The 19551-nt window shown below is 38.8% G+C and overlaps 1 protein-coding gene across 1 annotated transcript in view; it reads right to left on the minus strand.

Moving 5' to 3' along the window:
* Positions 1-327: 327 nt before the first annotated feature.
* The window catches only part of NECAB1 (N-terminal EF-hand calcium binding protein 1), a 184967-nt gene continuing 165743 nt past the window's right edge, over positions 328-19551 (minus strand). Inside the window, exons 10-13 of the mRNA XM_028112479.1 lie at positions 17994-18106; positions 4679-4756; positions 3520-3611; positions 328-410 (exon numbers count right to left, since the gene is read on the minus strand). Of these exons, the coding sequence (XP_027968280.1) occupies positions 385-410; positions 3520-3611; positions 4679-4756; positions 17994-18106 (309 nt within the window). The 3' untranslated portion in view covers positions 328-384. The remainder of the gene's footprint in view (positions 411-3519; positions 3612-4678; positions 4757-17993; positions 18107-19551) is intronic.

Consider the following 19551-nt stretch of genomic DNA (forward strand, 5'->3'; position numbering starts at 1 on the left):
ATTTAACCTTGATAGTTTATGACAAATCTACAAAAGCTATATCCTATGCAGTGATACTCTAAAAGTTTCCACTTCGATTATTTTTTATCATTTCTTTTTCACAATTTTTTTCCTTTATGTGTACTTTTTTTCACATATTAGGATTTTGCCACTAAAGGGTTTTAGGTTACAATGTAGCAAAACAGCAAAAATTGAGAGTAGTGAACTTCAAAAATTTAGCTAAACTTCACATGAAAGATATAGAAGACATTTTAGAAGAGTGCACATCTTTAATATATTAAAAGTATAGAGTAGATTAGTAACTGCAGAGAATTTTCTAATTCACATTTTAGATAAGAATACTTGTTTTGCACTTGGAACCATAAAGAAAATGTCTAGGAACATCTAGTTGTTCAGGATCCACCATGAAGCTGAAAAGAGAAAAACAACTATTATTAAATGAAAATAATTGTCAGGGTAAGTTAGTTCAAGGTGTAATCATTCTTAAAGAGACTATTTTCTCTCACCTTTAGTCTGCATAATTATCTTTCAAGTTAGTCACTATTTCCTGTTTGAACCAAGATTGAACTCTTCCTATGCAGTATTTGTACCAGATCTTTTGGCACTTGGTCATAGTCTGTTTGTTAGGTATGAATGGAGCTTATCTTGGTAATGAGATTATAAATGCCCTGAAGATGAAATCATGTTGTTTTTATCTACCCAGTACTGGCAGCAGTTTGGGAATGTAAGATACTTTTACATAACAATTTCAGAAAAATTGGGTATAAGCACGTGGATGTGTTTTAAATATTTTTTAGTATATATTGTAAAATTGAAAATGTTTTCCCTAGTGAATATAAATATCCCAAAGACAAATCTGTGGCAAAGAAGTAAGACTGGTAGAATGCTGTGAGAAACAGACAAATGGAAAGGATTGAAATTTGTTTGCAAATCTATTTGAGATATACTGGTTGGCAATAGGATCTTAACTTTCTGGTGTATCTTCTTTTCTCATAGCCAAGGCCTTTCTCATTTGCCAAGGGATATTCTGCTCCACAGACCGAATTCTTCATATTTTGGCCTGGGGGTTTTATGATGGCTAGTGAGCCTGTTTGGCTGTACTCCATTATGTCTCATTTGAATGATTTTGATATTTGAGAGTCCATAGGAATATATTTCTTAAGATGTTTCTTAGGTAAACCACTTAGAAACTTAATAAAAACAATCTTATCAGAAATCATAATTTGTGAGTTAAATTAAAAATACAAACCTACCCATCTCTGTATAATAGGTATTTTTTTTCAGGTTTTTATTTTAGGTCTAAATATGTGCAGCTGAAATGCTTTTGTTTTTATTTTAGCCTTCATATAACAAAACTCGTAAGACTGGTTACTAAAAATATTAGAAGTCATATGGCCATTAAAACTTTAATATTTATAAGCTAATTCCAGCTGTTTGTGCAGAGAGGTGTGTCTGCTGTTGCAATTTATAAAACTTTCACATTAAAAAAAAAATAGGATGCCCCAAATAGATGTTAAAAATCTTGAGATTTAAAAAACTGTTAGAAATCAAACCTGTCTTGTCTTTTCGTTCTTCCAAATTTCAGTGGTCACTTTTGAAATTAGATGTGATAAGAAAATTAGGGTAACAAAAGCATTAAACTGCATTGAATTTGGGTTCTGAGAATAAGAACTGATCCAATATTATTTGTGCCCAACTTTTCTCTCTAAATTAGGAAATGCTGTGAGAGAGAAAGAATAATAGAAAAATTTCAGCCATGTTAATGGCTTCCTTATTTGAGGATTAAATCAGAGATATTCAGCAAGAGAAATTTTGCAAGTCCACAATCCTGTCCTTAAGAGCTAGAGTAAGTACCTAAAGCTCAGGCAGAGATGATAGGTCTGCTGACTGGAAAGCATTCACACCTGATCTCCCCCATCTCACCTACCTTCAATTCCAGAATTTATCTTTTCACTTTCCATTAAATCTACCCCAATTTTTAAATTCCTACCACTGTATTAAAACTGTTCTCTTGAACAGTGACCTCTTGTCAAATCCAGTTTTCAGTCCCATTCTCTTCAGTCCAACCCCACTACACAGGCCCCTGACAAGCACTGTGCATTGCACGGTTATTTCTCTTTTGGTTTCCTTGCTTATCTACTACTCTGATTCTCCACCTCTGAGTGGTTCCCCTCTGTCTCCTTAATAAAGGAGGCTTTTCCCTCCCTTTTAAATAAAGGCATTTTCCTAGGCTTCTGTCAGGTATTTTGTTCTGACCTATACCCTTTCTCACTAAATCCAGGCTTCAAATATCAACTTGCTGTGGTTAACTCCTGAAAACTGTATTGGCAAGGGAACTCTCTGGGTAGCTCCTGGTTCAGGTGCCTTCTTTTTCCTGGCCTAGATTATTGCCCTACCTGACCAGTCTCTCACCTCTCCATGATACCTTTCTCCCTCCTGCCAATTACTACTGATTAGAGCATTCACTACCCCTCTCAAAAACCTTTAATGATTCCTTATTACTAAGTTTTAACTCATTGTATTTTCAACCTCATTTCCTACACTCTTCTCTCTCTACAGGTACCATATATAGGATAGGCCCTATGCCTAAGTCTTACCTTTGCACCAATGAGCCAAGAACATTTAACATTTCTTGCATTTGTTCATGTCTACAATTTACTTCTAGCAAAGCTTCCTCCATCTTTATTTGCCCAACTCACATTTTAAGTTCCAGCTCCAGAGTCATCTCTTTTTAAAAACCTTAAAGAAGCAAACCGTTCTCTAAATTCACATGCATATTATGACCAGCGGTAACTACTATGTTATGCCCTGAGCTTGTTTTTTTTTCTGCAAGCATTTGTCTTTCCTACTGAACAGAAAGCATTTTATGGGAAGGGACTAAATTTTTACTTTGCATTCTCTCTAGCTCCCGACATAATGTTTATTCAAAATTGGAACTCAGCACTAGTAAGCACCCCAGTATCCCCAGTACCTAGCACATAAAACACTCATTAAATATATTTAATTGGTGACTGGAAGGGTAGATGAACAAATTAATTTTGGTTCTCAATTATCTTAAGCCTTGGCCAGGCCAGACTTCTTAGACAATTTCATTTCAAATTTCTTTCCATTCTGCTTTCCAATTACAAATAATATTTTAACAGCTATTAAAATATTTCCAGCATAATTCTAATCTGCAGTCTATAGGTCACACATTTCAAATACTAAATTATAGTATGTTAAAGCATTTGAATAATTGTTTTGGAAATGTCATGATTTGACTCCAGGTTTGTCAGGTTACTGAATATGACAAGAAAATGACTAATATTAGGTTTAATATAGTCAGGAATACAAACAGGATCAACTAAGGAGTAAAGACAATAGAATATATAGATCTCTTATTTCTTCCCCCCACTTTTAGATTTTAAGATCTAATAAAGACAGCGCCACTGATCAAGTTTGGGGGTAAGAAAATACTATCTTTTAAAAAGCAAAAGACAATACAAAAGCATACAGAAGCACTGAAACCAGGGTAATTACCAGGAACTAGCATAGTAGATGTGAGTTCTGGAGTTTCCAAGAAATCCACGTTGCTTCTTTGGAATGTCTTGCTATAATTCGTCTGCAGGTGGCTGTATAAATAATTATAGGTTAAGGTTGTACACTTTTATTACAATCTTTTTAAGTAGAGTGCAACAGAGTTTGAATTCAGTCAAGATGGCAAGGTTTTGGATGATTTGGATTAAGTGTCTGAATATAGACTTCTTTTTATGGTTATTTAACAATTGTCATCAGAAAAAAATTTCGTATTAAAGACTTTTAAAAACAGAAGAACATTAATTCCCATGGAAAACAGAACAAAAGGAGAAAGACTTTAATTACAGAAAGACGTTTAAAAAGAAGAAAGAATATATTGGCTGTCTGGATGATGAAAAAAATAGGATAGCTAAGGAGAGAGACTATAGATTTTCTCTTCCTAGGGGAAAAAGATCATCTCTCTTAAAGTGTAGGCCTGGAGTACAAAATTGAGTAAGTGGCCTTTAAAGCTCCCTTCTGTGTTTGAAAATCTATTGGTGTCATTATGTATTATAGTTTTAAAATAGTCACAGAAAAAAAACTTATAGGTGAAATATGTATAACTAAATTCCCAGGTATTCTATTACTTGTACAACATGATTTGATACACATTATATACTGCAGAATAGTTACCAAGAGAAGTTGGTTTTTTTATCGTTTCCAGTGTCTTTAATTTCCTTTTTTTGCAGTTTAAAGACATTTAGAAAAATTAAGCTACAATGGTCTTAACCATTATATATAGTTTTACTGTAAAGTAAAATACCACAGAATTTATGAAAAATTAGAAAGTAAAATTATTTTCTCATCCTTCCTTTTCTGTGTCCTTTGTCCACCCACCCTCCTGACACTTCAGACACCCAGGACCCATATCTAACTCTTAGTTGAAAGCATCAGTAAAATGGTTATACTTAAAGTAGGATCATTACCAAAAGTATTTGTGCTTTAAGAAGAAAGTGGTTTCTAATCCATGAGATAAATTCCTAAAAGGGTGGGATTTAGGAAAACAAACAAATGGGACAGATTTTAAGGTGAGGTAAAAGGAATAGAGCTTTTCCTACAAGTTCTAAAAACATTATGTATATTTCCCTCTCCCTGCCCCCCCAAAAAGCCTGTTATTACTCACCTATTCCACACACTGCTGTTCTCCCAAAACTCATAAATTATGTACCGAGATTCATTGGAAAGCTTCTGTATGGAAATACTGAAATGGAAAAGAAAAAGAGTAAGTAGCCACAGGAAATTAAAGACAAGAAGCAAACTAATTTTTCTTTTTTAAAAAAGATTTTGGTTATTTTAGAGTGCGAGCAAGATCGAGTGGAGGGAGAGAATCTCAAGCACGGTTCACGTTGAGCAAGGAGCCCTACATGGGACTTGATCTCATGACCCTGAGATCATGACCTGAGCTGAAATCAAGAGTTGGATGCTTAATCGACAGCCACACAGGCGCCCGAAGGAGAAAACTAACTTTTCTAATCATCTCTGTATGTGGTATGAAACAAACTTACATATTCATATGGGAAACACCTATGGTGCCTGCATGAAAATGAAAGTTTTGTGAAGAATTGATTAGTTCAATAGGTCTGTATTGTTTGACATAATTTTTTAATTTTCTGGTTTGGCATCATGAAAATCATCTCAGTATATTATGGACATCGCAAATACAACTTCTGTAAAATTTCATTCATTCAAAAGATTGAGTATCTGTTGTGTTACGGTTCCAAAAAATGTCAAGTGCATGCCACTGCCCCTGCCCTCAAGTGCAGCTCTTTGAATCCTGTCTGCCTCCATAGCTCTTTCCCCAAATTCCTGGCCTTATCTCTCCTTGGATTGACTGCTGTAAGGCTTCTGGTTTGCCAGTGCCCATGGTTCATTCTCTCTCTCTCACACACATACCTCTCAGTTTTCTCTCCAACTTGGAGAGTCCACATTCTAGCCATAATTGTAGTTTTTTTCTTTGTGTGCTTTTCCAATTTAGGGCAGATTTGTTCCTTGCAATTCTCTGACCAGCCTGAGAGTGGCAAAAAGGCTATGTGTTTTGGAGGAGTTGGATTGGGGGTGTGCTGAAAAGACATTGGGGTGAAGGCTGGATTTAATCCTGGAGCAATAAAGAACCACGGAAGGATTTAAAACAGGGAGGTATCAGGGTTAGAGGTGGATTTTAAAAGATCCTTCCGATGGTGGTGTGAGGTTTCCCATGGAGAATAGTCAATACAACACAAGAAGAAAAGCTAGAAAGGTAGTGAAATCGCTTAGGTGAGTGATGACAAAGATCCAAATTAAGGTAGAAAGGAGAAGGGGACAGATTTATAAATTTAAGGGAGAATGGGAGACAAATACAAAGATGCCTTTAAAAAATTAATTCCAGGGACTTCCAGGGAAGATGGTGGAGTATGAGGACCCCAAATTCACCTTGTCCCACAGACAGAACTAGATAACAGCCACCTCAGTATAAGTAACTCAGAAAATGACCCATAGACTGGCAGAACAGATTCTCCATAGCTAAATGTAGAGAGGAGACCACATCTAACTGTTGGGAGCTATAGGGACTGTTGGACTGCCGGCAGAGGGGAGGGACACATGGGGGTAGGAGGAGAGAGAAACAGACCTTCACAGTGGGAAGCCTGCAAGGGGAAGATGAATTTGGCTTTGAAAATCAGAAGGGCCAAATTTCGTGAGTTCTTAACACCAGTGGGTCTTAAAACTTAGAATGTAAAAAATCAGCAGGGTTGGCTCTGGGAGAGCCTGGAGGGATTCAGAGAAACTGAATCCCTACCCTTAAAGAGCACAACAAACAGCTCCATGAAGATACAGCATAGAAGCAGCAGTTTGAAAAAAATGCCTGGAATATACTTGTTTACTAATTTCAGGGCATGTGCTGGAGGGGCAGGGATCATTGGCAGACTTCTGCAGGAACACAGGAACAGGCAGGTGCCATTTCCCTCCCCTGATCCCCAGTATAAATACACAGCCACCTGTGGGAACCAGAGCAGCATGGACAATCCCTACATGACTTGCTAATACTGTGCATCCTGCCCAGCCCCAGCCACCCTGCATCCCTGCACTTAGGCGGATCTGCCCTCTCCAACTTGGCCTGTCTTGGTTCTGGTGGCTGCAGGTCCTTCCCACAGCAGACCAGGACAAACCTTGCTAACACCACGCAACCAGCCCCTGTTCGGCAGATCTGCCCCCTCCTAGATGCTCTTGGCCGGAGCCTATCCAAAGCAGAGCCATAAGCTTGGCTGTGTACAAGCAGCTCTGAGAGGCCAGCACCACTCCAAGGTGACGCCTGCCCCTGGGAAAGGGGGAGATAACCACATACACACCAGTCCAACTACAGCCCCAGCAGTGGGCTGAGGACAGACGTCTGGTCTGACTGCAAGCCCTGCTCAACAATGAACAAAAACTTCCCAGGAGACAAAACAGTGAAAGTGCCCTGCGTTCAGTGCTACTATATTTCTGGCAAACGTCTGGTCTGACTCAACTCAAGCCCAAGGCGGCCCAAAACTGGCTCACTAACAGCACAGGGACCAGACTACTGCTGACAACAGGCTAAAAGAGCCATTGCTGATGACTGGACTAAAGGAAAAAGTGGCTCAGTCAGTCACAATAGCAGGGTGCACAAAACACACACAGGAGACACCCTTGAAGTGCCAGGTTCGGGTGAACAAGGGACACTGCACTGGAGGGCACTACAGGACCTCTTCTTCATAAGGCCACTACATTCAGGAGCAGGAGACAGAGCTGACTTTCCTAATACACAGAAACAGACATGAAGAGACAGAGGAACACATCCCAAATGGAAAAACAGGACAAAATCACAGCAAGAGGCCTAACTGAAATGGAGATAAGTAATATGCCTGATGGAGAATGTAAAATACTGATCATAAGGATACTCACTTGGTATGAGAAAAGAGTGGAAGACATCAGTGAGACCCTTAACAGTGAGACAGAAAACAAAAAAATAATTAGAAATGAACTCAATAAATGAAATAAAAATATAGTAGATGGAATAAGGAGACTAGAGGAAGCAGAAAAACAGGTCAGTGACTTGGGAGGACAGTAATGGAAAGCCATCAAGCTGAACAGGAGAAAGAAAAAAATAATACAAAATGAAAATAGACTTAGGGATCTCAACAACACCATCAAGTGTACTAACATTCACATTATAGGGATCCCAGAAGTAGAAGAGAGGGAAAACAGGGCAGAAAATTTATTTGAATAAATAATAACCCTGATTCTAGGGAAGGAAACAGATATCCAGATCCAAAAAGCACAGAAAGACCCTAATGAAATCAACCCAAGAAGGTCCACACCATGACACATAATAATTAAAATGGCAAAAAGTAGTGAGAGAGAATTTAAAAGCAGCAGGAAAGAAAGAAAACATATATAAGGGAGACCACACAAAGCTATGAGCTGATTTTTTAGCAAAAAGATTACAGGCTGGAAAGGAGTGGTGCGATACATTCAAAGTGCTGAAAACAAAAGAATCTGCAGCCAAGAATACTCTATCCAGCAAGGCTATCATTCAGAATAGAAGGAGAGAGAAAGAGTTTCCCTGATAAAAGCTAAATTCATCACCATTAAGCCAGCCTGACAAGAAATGTTAAAGGGGACTCTCTGAGTGGAAAGCAAAGACCATAAGTAGGAGTAAGAAAAGTAAGAAGCACAAAAGAGTAAAATTAAGTACATATGTAAAAACTGGTCAAGAGACTCACAAAAGGTTGTAAAGCATGGCACCATATACCTAAAATTTGGGGGTAGAGGAGTAAAGAATGAGTTCATACCGAAGCAACCATCAACATAGAGTGCTAGATGCAGAAGATGTTATATGCAAACTGAATAGCCACAAATAAAAAACCAATAATAGATACGCAAAAAATATAAAGAAAGGAATCCAAGTATATCACCAAAGAAAGCCAACTAATCACAACAAAAGAGCAAGAGAAGAACAAGAAAATCTACAAAAATGACCATAAAACAAGTAACAAAATGTCAGCAAGTTTGTATCTATTAATAATTACTTTGAAAGTAAATGGATTAAATGCTCCAATCAAAAGACACAGGGTGACAGAATGGATAAAAAATCCAGACCCATCTACAGGTTGCCTACAAGAGAAGCATTTCAGACCTAAAGACACATGCATATTGAAAGTAAAGGGATGGAAAAACATTTATCATGCAAATGGACATGAAAAGAAAGCTGAGGTAGGAATACTTACATCTGGCAAAATAGAATTTAAAATGAAAATTATAAAAAAGACAAGGACACCACATAATCATAAAGGGAATAATCCAACAAGGAGATATAACAATTGTAAACATTTATGTACCCAACATGGGAGCACCCACATACATAAAGCAGTGATTAACAAATGTGAAGTAATCAAGAGTAATACAGTAATAGTAGGGGACTTTAACACCCCACTTACATCAATGAATGGATCATCCAAATAGGAAAAAAATAAGGAAACAGTGCCTTTGAATGACACACTGGACCAGAAGAATCCAAGAGATATATTCAGAACAGTCCATCCTAAAACAGCAGAATACACATTCTTTTCAAGGGCACATGGAACATTCTCCAGAATAGATCACATGTTAGGTCGCAAAATTAGCCTCAATGAATTCAAAAAGACTGATTTCATATCATTCATCTTTTTTGAACAGAATGCTATGAAACTAGAAATCAACCATAAGAATAAATCTGGAAAGAGCACAAATACATGGAGATTTAATAACATGCTACTAACAATCAGTGGGTCAACCACAAAATCGAAGAGGAACTTTAAAAGTACATGGAAACAAATGAAAATGAAAATGCAATGGTCCAAGTCTTTTGGATACAGCAAAAATGGTTCTAAGACGGAGGTTTATAGCAATATAGGCCTACCTCAAGAAGAAAAGTCTCCTAAAAGAGCTAGAAAAAGAATAAACAAAACCCCAAACCAGTAGAAGGAAGGAAATATTAAAGATTAAAGTAGAAGTAAACAAAATAGAAACTAAAAAAAAAAAAATCAATACAACATATCAATGAAACTAGGAGCTGGGTCTTTGAAAAGATCAACAAAATTGATAAACTTTACCCAGAACTCATCAGAGAAAGAGAGAGAAAGAAAGGGAGAGAGAGAGAGAGAGAGGACCCAAATAAAATCAGAAATGAAAGAGGAGAAATAACAACCAATACCACAGAAATACAAATAATTAAGAGGGTATTATGAGCAATTATATGCCAACATATTAGACAACTAGGACAAATTGATAAATTCCTAGAAACAGAACTTCCCAAAACTGAAGAAGAAAGAAACAGAAAATTTAAACAGACTGATTACTAGCAATGAAATTGCATCAGTAATCAAAAAACTCCAACAAACAAAAGTCCAGGACCAGATAGCTTCACAGGTGAATTCTACCAAACATTTAAGGAAGAGCGAATACCTATTCTTCTCAAACTATTCCAAAAATATAGAAGAGGAGGCAAAGCTTCCAAATTCCTTCTATAAAGCCAGTATTACCCTGATACCAAAACCAGATAAAGATACTACAATAAAAGAGAAAAGAGAACTACAAGCCAATATCTCTGAAGAACAAAGATACAAAATTCAACAAAATATTAACAAACCGAACCCAACAATATATTAAAAAAAATCATTCACCACAATCAAGTGGGATTTATTCCTTGGATGCAAGGATGGTTCAAAATTTCACAAACCAATCAATGTGAATACACCACATCACTAAGAAAAAGGATAAAAACTTTATATAATCATTTCAATAAATGTAGAAAAAGCATTTGACAAAGGACAGAACCCATTCATGATAAAAACTCTCAACAAAGTAGGTTTAGAGGGAACATACCTCGACATATATGAAAAACTCACAGTGAACATCATGCTCAATAGGGAAAAACTGAGAGCTTTCCCCCTAAGATCAGGAATAAGTCAAGGATGTCCACTTTCACCACTTTTATTCAACATAATAGTACTGAAAGTCCTAATTACAGCAATCAGACAACAAAAAAGGAATAAAAAGCATCCAAATAGTAAGGAAGGAGTAAGACTTTTACTATTTGCAGATGACATGATACTATATATAGAAAACCCTAAAGACTCCACCAAAAAACTGCTAGAAGTGATAACTGAATTTAGTAAGGTCACCACAGGATAGAAAATCAATAGAGAGAAATCTGTTGCATTTCTATACACTAATAATGAAGTAGCAAAAAGAAAAATTTAGAAACCAATCCCATTTACATCAAAAGTAAAATACATAGGAGTAAACTTAACCAAGGAGGTGAAAGACCTGTACTATGAAAACTATAAAACACTGACGAAAGAAACTGAAGGCGCAAACAAATGGGAAGATGTTCCATGCTCATGGACTGGGAACACCAATATTGTTAAAATGGCCACTACTACCTGAAGCAATCTACAGATTTAATGCAATCCCTGTCAAAAGACCAATAGCATTTTTCACAGAGCTAGAACAAATAATCCTAAATTTATATGCAACCACAAAAGACTCTGAATAGCCAAAGCAATCTTGAAAAAAGCAAAGCTGGAGGCATCACAATCCCAGATTTCAAGTTATACTACAAACCTGTCAGAGTCAAAGCAATATGGTCCTGGCACGAAAATACACACACAGATCAATGGGGCAGCACAGACAACCCAGAAAGAAACCCACCATGAGTATATGGTCAATTAATTAAAGGAGGCAAGAATATGCATTGGGAAAAAGACAATCTTTTCAAAAAATGGTACTGGGAAAACTGGACAGCCACACGCAAATTGGACCACTTTCTTACACCATACACAAAAAATAAAATGGATTAATGATCTAAATGTGAGACCTCTAACCATAAAAATCCTAGAAGAGAGCACAGGCAATAAGTTCTCTGACATCAGCCTTAGCAACATTTTTCTAGATATGTCTCCTGAGGCAAGGGAAACAAAAGTAAAATTAGGACCAAATCAAAATAAATAGCTTCTGCAGAGCAAACAATCAACAAAGAGGCAGCCTATGGAATGGGAAAAGATAACTAAAATGACATCTCCGATAAAGGGTTAGTATCCAAAACACATAAAAAACTTATACAACTCAACACAAAAACCCTACAAATCTAATTAAAAACGGGCGGAAGACATGAACATGAACTTTCTCCAAAGAAGACATCCAGATGGCCAACAGACACATGAAGAGATGCTCAACATCACTAATCCTCAGGGAAATGCTAATCAAAACCACAATGAGATATTACCTCACACCTGTGAGAATGGCTAAAATAAAAAACATAACAAACAAGAGTTGGCGAGGATGTGGAGAAAAAAGGAACCCTTGTGCACTGTTCGTGGGTATGCAAACAGATGCAGCCACTGTGGGAAAGAGTTTGAGGTTCCTCAAAAAATTCCAAATAGAATTACCATATGACCCAGTAATTCCACTACTGGGTATTTACACAAAGAATACAAAAAACACTAATTCGAAATGATATGTGCACCCCTATGTTTATTGCAACATTATTTACACTCACACAATGTAATACTATTCAGCCATAAAAAGAATAGAATCTTGCCATTGCAACAACATGGATGGATTTAGAGAGTATAATGCTAAGCAAATTATTTCAGAGAAAGAAATTCCATGAGTACTGGAATTAAAAGTAAAAAAATACATTCCCTAAGTCCAGCTTGTTCAGTCTAAAGTTTTATATTCAGATTGGAAACCAAAATAAGAGTATAAACTAACAGCAAGGATATTGATTTAAGAGAATAAAGAATGTATCAGTGTAAAAGTCAAGCTAAATGTAGTTTAGGATTTACCTAAGTGTGACCAGCAGGTGGTGGTAACTACACACAGAAATTTTAATACTTTTTTCCTTTAGCTCTTTGCCTGTAAATAAAGTTTTTCATAGTTGTTTATCTAGCTTGCTTAATTAAGGTATGATGTAGCAAATGTTGCTGGCTCAATTTCAGACTTTCAGGGAATAATTTATAAGAGAATCAAAGGAATTGGATAGAAAGTGAAATCAGGGATTTTCTAATTCTAGGAGTTCATGAATGAGTGGGGGTGGGGGGGTGTTTCCTGGAAATCCCGGAAATGCGCTGCAAATTGATGTGCATATTTTTTTTTTCTGGAAAGAAAAATCTATAGCTTCCACAATACTCTCAAAGAGTTTGTAATCTCCAAACATAATTTGACAATGTACTGGACAAATTTCAACCCATGACTGTTTTTTTAGGATAAAGTTTAAAATACCCAGCTTAGCATTTTAAGCTCTTCAAGAACCGCCTGCTCTAACCTGATTCATTTATATTACTTATTACATTAAAAACCAATTTATCTTGCGATCTGGACCTCCCATTTTCCTGGACATCCATAAAACTGTAAAAAATTAAAAAAATTTCAGCATCATTCTCAAGCTTTTAAAGGACTGAAGGAAGCATCAGTGTGATCGGGGCAGTGGTCTGAAGTACAGAGCAGCAGGCCTACCCTTCTCTACAACTTTGTAGCTTTGTCACTCTGGGCCCATTACTTACCTCAGTTTCTTCACCTGTAAAATGGTGATAATAACAGTACAGGGAGGATTAAAGTGTTGCATGTAGAGTGCTTAGCCCAGTTCTTGGCAAATTTTGTGTTTTTAGTCAGCTGTTAGCTCAACAGCCCAGAAGAAAGTGGCACTTCCATGGAATGAGTAGTTACAAAGGCTAAGTCTTAAATGGTGTCAAAGCTGGGGAGCATGACAGAAGTAAAAGGAACTGGAGAGAAAACAAGACCAGAAAAAAAAAAAAAAAACTGAAGGAAAAAGACGTATCTGTGAAAACAATGTAAAGCAGCAAGCCAATAATAATGATGATAATTGTTATATTATTATACGCACTAAAAGCGATGGTGATAGTTGTTAACACGTATTGCTCTGTTCCAGACCCTGGTCTAAGCACTCTACATGGATTAAGGAATTTAGTCACCTTCACAGTGACTCTGGGAGTGATACAGCAGACACTGTCTGTTGCCCCAACTATTACTCTCATCTCTTTCTTAACAGAACCCTGCCACTATTGAGTTCACAGTATTATCCAATGTACCAGTCAGCACTGGACTGAGACATCTCACTCTTTTCTGTTGGATACTGGTTTCCTCATCTCCCCTGGAGTCAAGAACGGCCATGTGACTTGAGCTGGGCCAATGAGATACCAAGAAATGTCTGCTGGGAAGCAAGGGCTTCTGGGAAATGCTTGCATCCTGAGGCTCAGACATAAGAGGAGGGCCTGTTGGTATTGCTCCCTTCCCTTTCTTCTCGACTATAGGCCATCTAGTGAAGAGCCAGATGGCAGAACCGAAAGCATTTTGAAAGATTTTGACTCAAAGGGACATGGGTGAAAATGCTAATCAGAAATGTTCTGCAGACTGGGTGCTTTCAGTTAAGAGTGCAACTAATCAATACATAGCAATGACATTTCAGGACATTGCTATTTAAGACCGTACAATACAGATAACGATACGTATGAAATGATGACACTAAGGTTAATTATGAAAAAATTCTGTCCACAATATTTCTGTTGAAAAGGCTTAGAGCTTGAATGATTAGCTTTCAATTATCTACAAACTTAGAATTACATAGAACATTTCTGAGCTGTTGCTAATGTGCTTCAGTCTTCCTCCTCGTTGTGTTTAGGCTTCCTGTGACACTTACCACTCAATGGCAGAAGCCAGAATTCTTTGGCTAAGCTGTCCCTGGATGTAGTCACTAAGAGCTTCACCCTGAGCCCTAGGAAACTTTAAATATTCCCAGCAGCTGGAAAAAGGCAGTGAAATAGCTTCCAGGGGGAAAGGATATGGCTCAGGAACAGCTGGGGTTGAAGAGAAGTTACATAAGACTCTCTCCCTCTTGGCTTCCTCCTTTCCCCTCATGCCCTACTTTAACTCACAGAACCTAGCCACTGGAGAAAAGGCACAACAGGAGGAAGGGTCCTGCCCCATTTCTCCACACCAAGCTCCAGCCACCAATTTATTTCACCTGCATAAAAATGCTGATAACTTATTCATGGTCAATATGCCACAGGGTATCATTTGTTCTTAAAGATCTTTCTTTGGCCATGGCAAAGTCTCAGGGTTAAGTTTTTTTTTTTTATGTTCAGTTTGGGTCAAGTCTTATAATTCTACATTCATGTTCCCTAGGCCCTTGACATAGAGACATAGAGTTTAGGACACATACGAATTCTAGAATTCATATCTAAGGGTGACTTCCGAAATCATCTTATTCTATTTAACAGCCGTGAAATTTTAGGCTATGAATGAGTAACCCATTTTCCCAACTGGATTCTAAGATCCTTGAAAGCAGAACCTTTTCTCACTTTTTCTGGCATCCAGCATGTTCTAAGAATACACTGTGTATATCACATATATTCAATTGCTACCTCCCCATAGGGATTAATAAGCTGTCATGATTACAAAATAAGCAAAACGAGGGGCACCTGGCTGGCTCAGTCAGTCAAGCATCCAACTCTTGTTCTCAGCTCAGGTCATGATCTCACGGGTCAGGTCGTGAGACTGAGCCCCACGTAGGGCTCCATGCTCAGCAGAGAGTCTACCTGAAGATTCTCTCCCTCTGCCCCTCCCACTTGCTCTTTCTCTCTCAAAAAAATCTTTAAAATAAATAAGCAAAAAGATCTTCAGTGTTTGTGTGTATGTATGTGTGTGTGTGTGTGTGTGTGTGTGAGAAATGGGTCACACGATTTACTTGGCTTTTCCACTAACAACTTATTTTGAAACTCAACTGATGAATACTCTAACAAGGACTCAGTCAGCCTCTAAACCTCTGAGTGTGGTGGTCAAATACCTTCCGGGCAAAAGCCTCTCTAATTCAGTTGCCTGACCTTATAATTGGAAGAGGCGGGATCTTGTCCATTCTACCCCTGGTTAACCACAGAAAGTCCAGAAAACTTTAATTCAAGGATGACCAAGTACTGGCAAGAAGGATTAAATGTGGGTTTTGGGGTCAGACACGCTGGGGCAAGATGTTTAACGCATCTGGGCTTATTCCCTCCTTCAGCGGACGTGATACACACTTCAGATGATTGCAGTGAAGATCAAATAAGAAAATGGATACTAACTGCCTAGTCATACATCCTTAATTTCTACTTTGTTTTATGGCAGCATTTCCTAGGTCTAGCTATGGTGAAGCTGAGCCTGACATTAGGGGAGGTGAAGAAACTGCAAAACTGATCATTCTGAGTTTTATTTCATCAGGCAAGCACAAGGCGATAGTGCATGACTAACAACATGAATGGCCCATTCGATTGCTCATCAATTGAGAGAGAAGAAAACTGGATTTGATGAACTGAATTTAGACAGGCAGGCCAGCATAATGGGTGTTTCACATGGTTTCCAGCCATGTGGACTGATTCTCTGATGCTCATTCCATCTGATAAAGTCTACTTTTTGATAATTCTAACAAAAGAAAGAAATCAGTTGAAAAATCAGCAAGCAGTGAATGAAGAGTCCTTAAAAAACAAACCAGTCTTGCAAAGGAAAAGGAGAGACTGAGAGTCTCAACTTATCTCACTGGAAGAGGATTCTCTCCCTCCCTGTACTTCACAGCTGGAGCCCAGGGAGCAATTTTCCGTGGCTGCTGAGAGAACAGTCCGGTAGCACAGATCTGTCTCCTCAGCTGCTCTCCCCACTGCTGCTTCCATCACCCCATGACCCTGGTTGCAGAGCTTCGGGCCCTTTTCCCGGCACACATTAAAGCACTATCTCTGAACCTTAAGAAATAATCAAACTGTGTGCCCTATTTATAAATGTAAAAAAAGTCTAATCCATTCCCGGAGATCATGATACACCAAACCAGACTTTATCTTCCTTATGTCCCCACTTCTTCGGTTAGTTCTGTGCTCTATTTTCTGCAGTTCCTACTGTGGATGGTGTATACCACACGCACGCACGCACACTCTTTTTGCATTTTCCAATCATTCAATTTCAGTTTCAGATGAGGAGGCTTTTAAAACTACATATGCTCACATTTTGGGAGATCCCTACGTCACTGAACTAAAACGGCTAAAATGGTTTCGATTTGAGCTGTTCTGAGTTTGTTGTGAAGAATAACAACAACAAAGCAAACTCAGCATTCACAAAGGCATGACGGGAAGATTGTGAGCGGTCAGACAGTAACAACACTGAGCAAGTCCCCTGCAACTCTAAAGAGTAGGTCAGAGGTCAGCCAGCCAGATGATGAAGGGATCGTAACCCTGCTCATGTTTTCTGGGCCTCGGGGTGCTGAACACTCAGTTAATCCCCACAGCCATCTTAATGAGGAACTGAGGCTTAGAGCCTGTAAGGATCTTTCCCTAAATCACGAAATGAATACAATCCCATGTTTAACTCCAGAGCCAGACTTCTTAACTGGGGAGCTATTCTGCTGGAGTATAAGTACAATATAATTACCGGGAGTAACACCAAGGCACTCAAAGACATAAAGTATGCATTCCTCCGTGTGTGTGTATGCACACATGTGCTAAAGCAATATTCAAAGAGCATTATGAAATACAGTTTAAACAAATCCCAAGGTAGGGATAGATTTGGCTGTAGTTTTCCAGAAGCAGGTGAGTTTGGGGCTGGGCTTTGAACTTGAGGCAGAACATGGGCTTGGCAGAAACCTACCGGCTGGGCATACATTTCTGGGGAGGAGAGTGCCCAGGTCGAAGGCCCAGGTTATGCTGAAAAGACAATGGGCAGCCAGGCACTGCTGACGCTCAGGTAGAGAGAACCAATGGTAGCAGTGCTGTGTACTTTCGAGTAGGATAAACGTAGGGTCAAAGAAATATCTAGCATTTGGTTAAGACACTCAGAGTTACTGCAGTTCCTGATGAAGGGAACTCTATAATTGTTTCTGTAAAATTATTCTAGTAGCTGTTTATTGGACCACTTGGAGTGGAGAAACTGAAAATGAGGAATAGTTCATAAATTTTAGTAGCCTAAGATAATTGAAGCCTGAGCTGGGGTGGCTATGGGAAGAGTTCTTTATTTATTTTTATGACCAAGGTCTGCAATCAAGACTTCAGACATCGTGCAATTTCATAATGGCTGAAATGAGTATGAGGCTACAGGGCATGCTACCAAGGGAGCAATCAGAGCTAGATGCACTGGAGTTGGGGCTCATCTATCAGAGATGATTTTAAATCAGTGTGGGCCTGCCTGGATGCAAAAGGGGAGATGCCAGTTGATATGAAACTCCCCTCTTCAAACTGTTCTCACCATTTTATTTCCCTTGGTGTCCCCAGTGATCAAATCCACACAGCGTCAAGGATAAAAGAGAAAATACCCAGTTAAAATCTGCAAAATGCATCACCCAGAGCACTGGAATGATCGACACAGGAGGATTCTCAACTGTCTGTCTTCCAGACCCCGCCTTCATCTAAGGACCGTGCAGGAGCGCTTACCGCAAACATCCACTCTGGGAGGAAGCGCTCTCCACATAGTGCTTCAGAGCAAGCTGGAACTCTTCCAAGTCCTCTTCTATCACAGACATCTGACGCTGGACAAGCATGATGTGCTGCCGAGGAATAGGCAAGTGTTACAGTCTGGCTGTCACAGAGCCTCGCTTCGGCTGACCCCCTGCAGCCCATCCCTCCCCTCCTCATGAAGCAAACAACTCTCATCTAGAGATATGACCAAAAGGAAGGCCATGACTAATCCAAGTAATATGATCTATACAAGCTGTAATGCAGGCAGGATACCTTTCTTGCCTCTAGTAGCAGGTGCTAAAGACAGTGCCTCTCGATGATATACTTCCCTTTCAAAAGCAGTGGTTCTCAATTAGAAGCACTGAAGCAGTTTCAAAATTGCACTTACATCAGAATCTCTGGAAGTGGGGTCCAAGCACAGTATTCACACAAGCCTGCCCTCCCCCCGCTTTGCCCCGCAAAGTGACCCTAATGGGCAGCCAGGGCTGGGATGACCAGCCTACAGTCATTTTGAAAGAGTGGTCTTACTCTACACCTGGACAGCTCTCTAGCTTCACCTTAAATATTTCATATTAGACATGTGTATCATTACAAACAACCAAATTTCAAAATGTGTGTTCAGTGCTGCATTTCCAAAGGTACATTAACCACTGACCACCTACCACAGGCCCTGCTCAAAATCTCTTGGCATCAGATGGAGCCTGTGTTTAATGGGTCACAGGGGCTGGATGGCAACTGCTTCTTGTAACAAATCCTATTATGGTTATAGCACTTGTAGTTTGAAGACTTCCCTATAGATCTGCCTACGGGCTTCTTATGGCACTTTGCTCTCAAGATTACGCCTTTTCTCCATCAAGAGTTAGGAATGAATGATAGAAGTGCAAAAAAAAAAAAAGTAAGGATTGGGAGTGAATTATAAAAGTGCAAAACAACAACAATGTAAGGACAATTTAGAATATGAGGAAAATAACTTGCACAATATTACCCAGCTGTGTAGTGGTAGAGCCAGAAGTAAGCCCCTGGTTTGCTGTCTCCTCTTCAATGAGCTTCTCACTTCATGTTAATAGTTACCATTGTTGGAGACCAGTTCTATCAGAGCTATCATATTAGACACTTTATATATCCAATAATTGTTCCTACTTTGTTTTTCTACAGGTAAATGGTAGGTGCTGGGTTCTGGGTATACAGTGACGAATCAAGATAGAATCCTTACCTTCATAAGGTTTAGTAAATAAATCAACAATGTTGTTTTGTGTTTTTTTAATAAAGATTTTATTTATTTATTTGAGGGAGACAGAGATAGCGACAGAGAGGAGTGGGGAGGAGAGGGAGAAGCAGGCTCCCCGCCAAGCAGGAAGCCCAACGCAGGGCTCCATCCCAGGACCCTGAGCCGAAGGCAGACACTGACTGAGCCACCCAGGCGCCCCAAGAAATCAACAAGGTTTGAAAACTATGTCTATGCTATAATTTTAGGTATTGATACTAGCACATGAAACTGCCTATATGTAAACTGACCACAAGTCTACTAAATTCT

Source organism: Eumetopias jubatus, unplaced genomic scaffold (assembly GCF_037043125.1).
Source record: "Eumetopias jubatus isolate StellerSeaLion01/CBP00866 unplaced genomic scaffold, mEumJub1_p1.0 scaffold_4, whole genome shotgun sequence".
Lineage (NCBI taxonomy): Eukaryota > Metazoa > Chordata > Mammalia > Carnivora > Otariidae > Eumetopias > Eumetopias jubatus.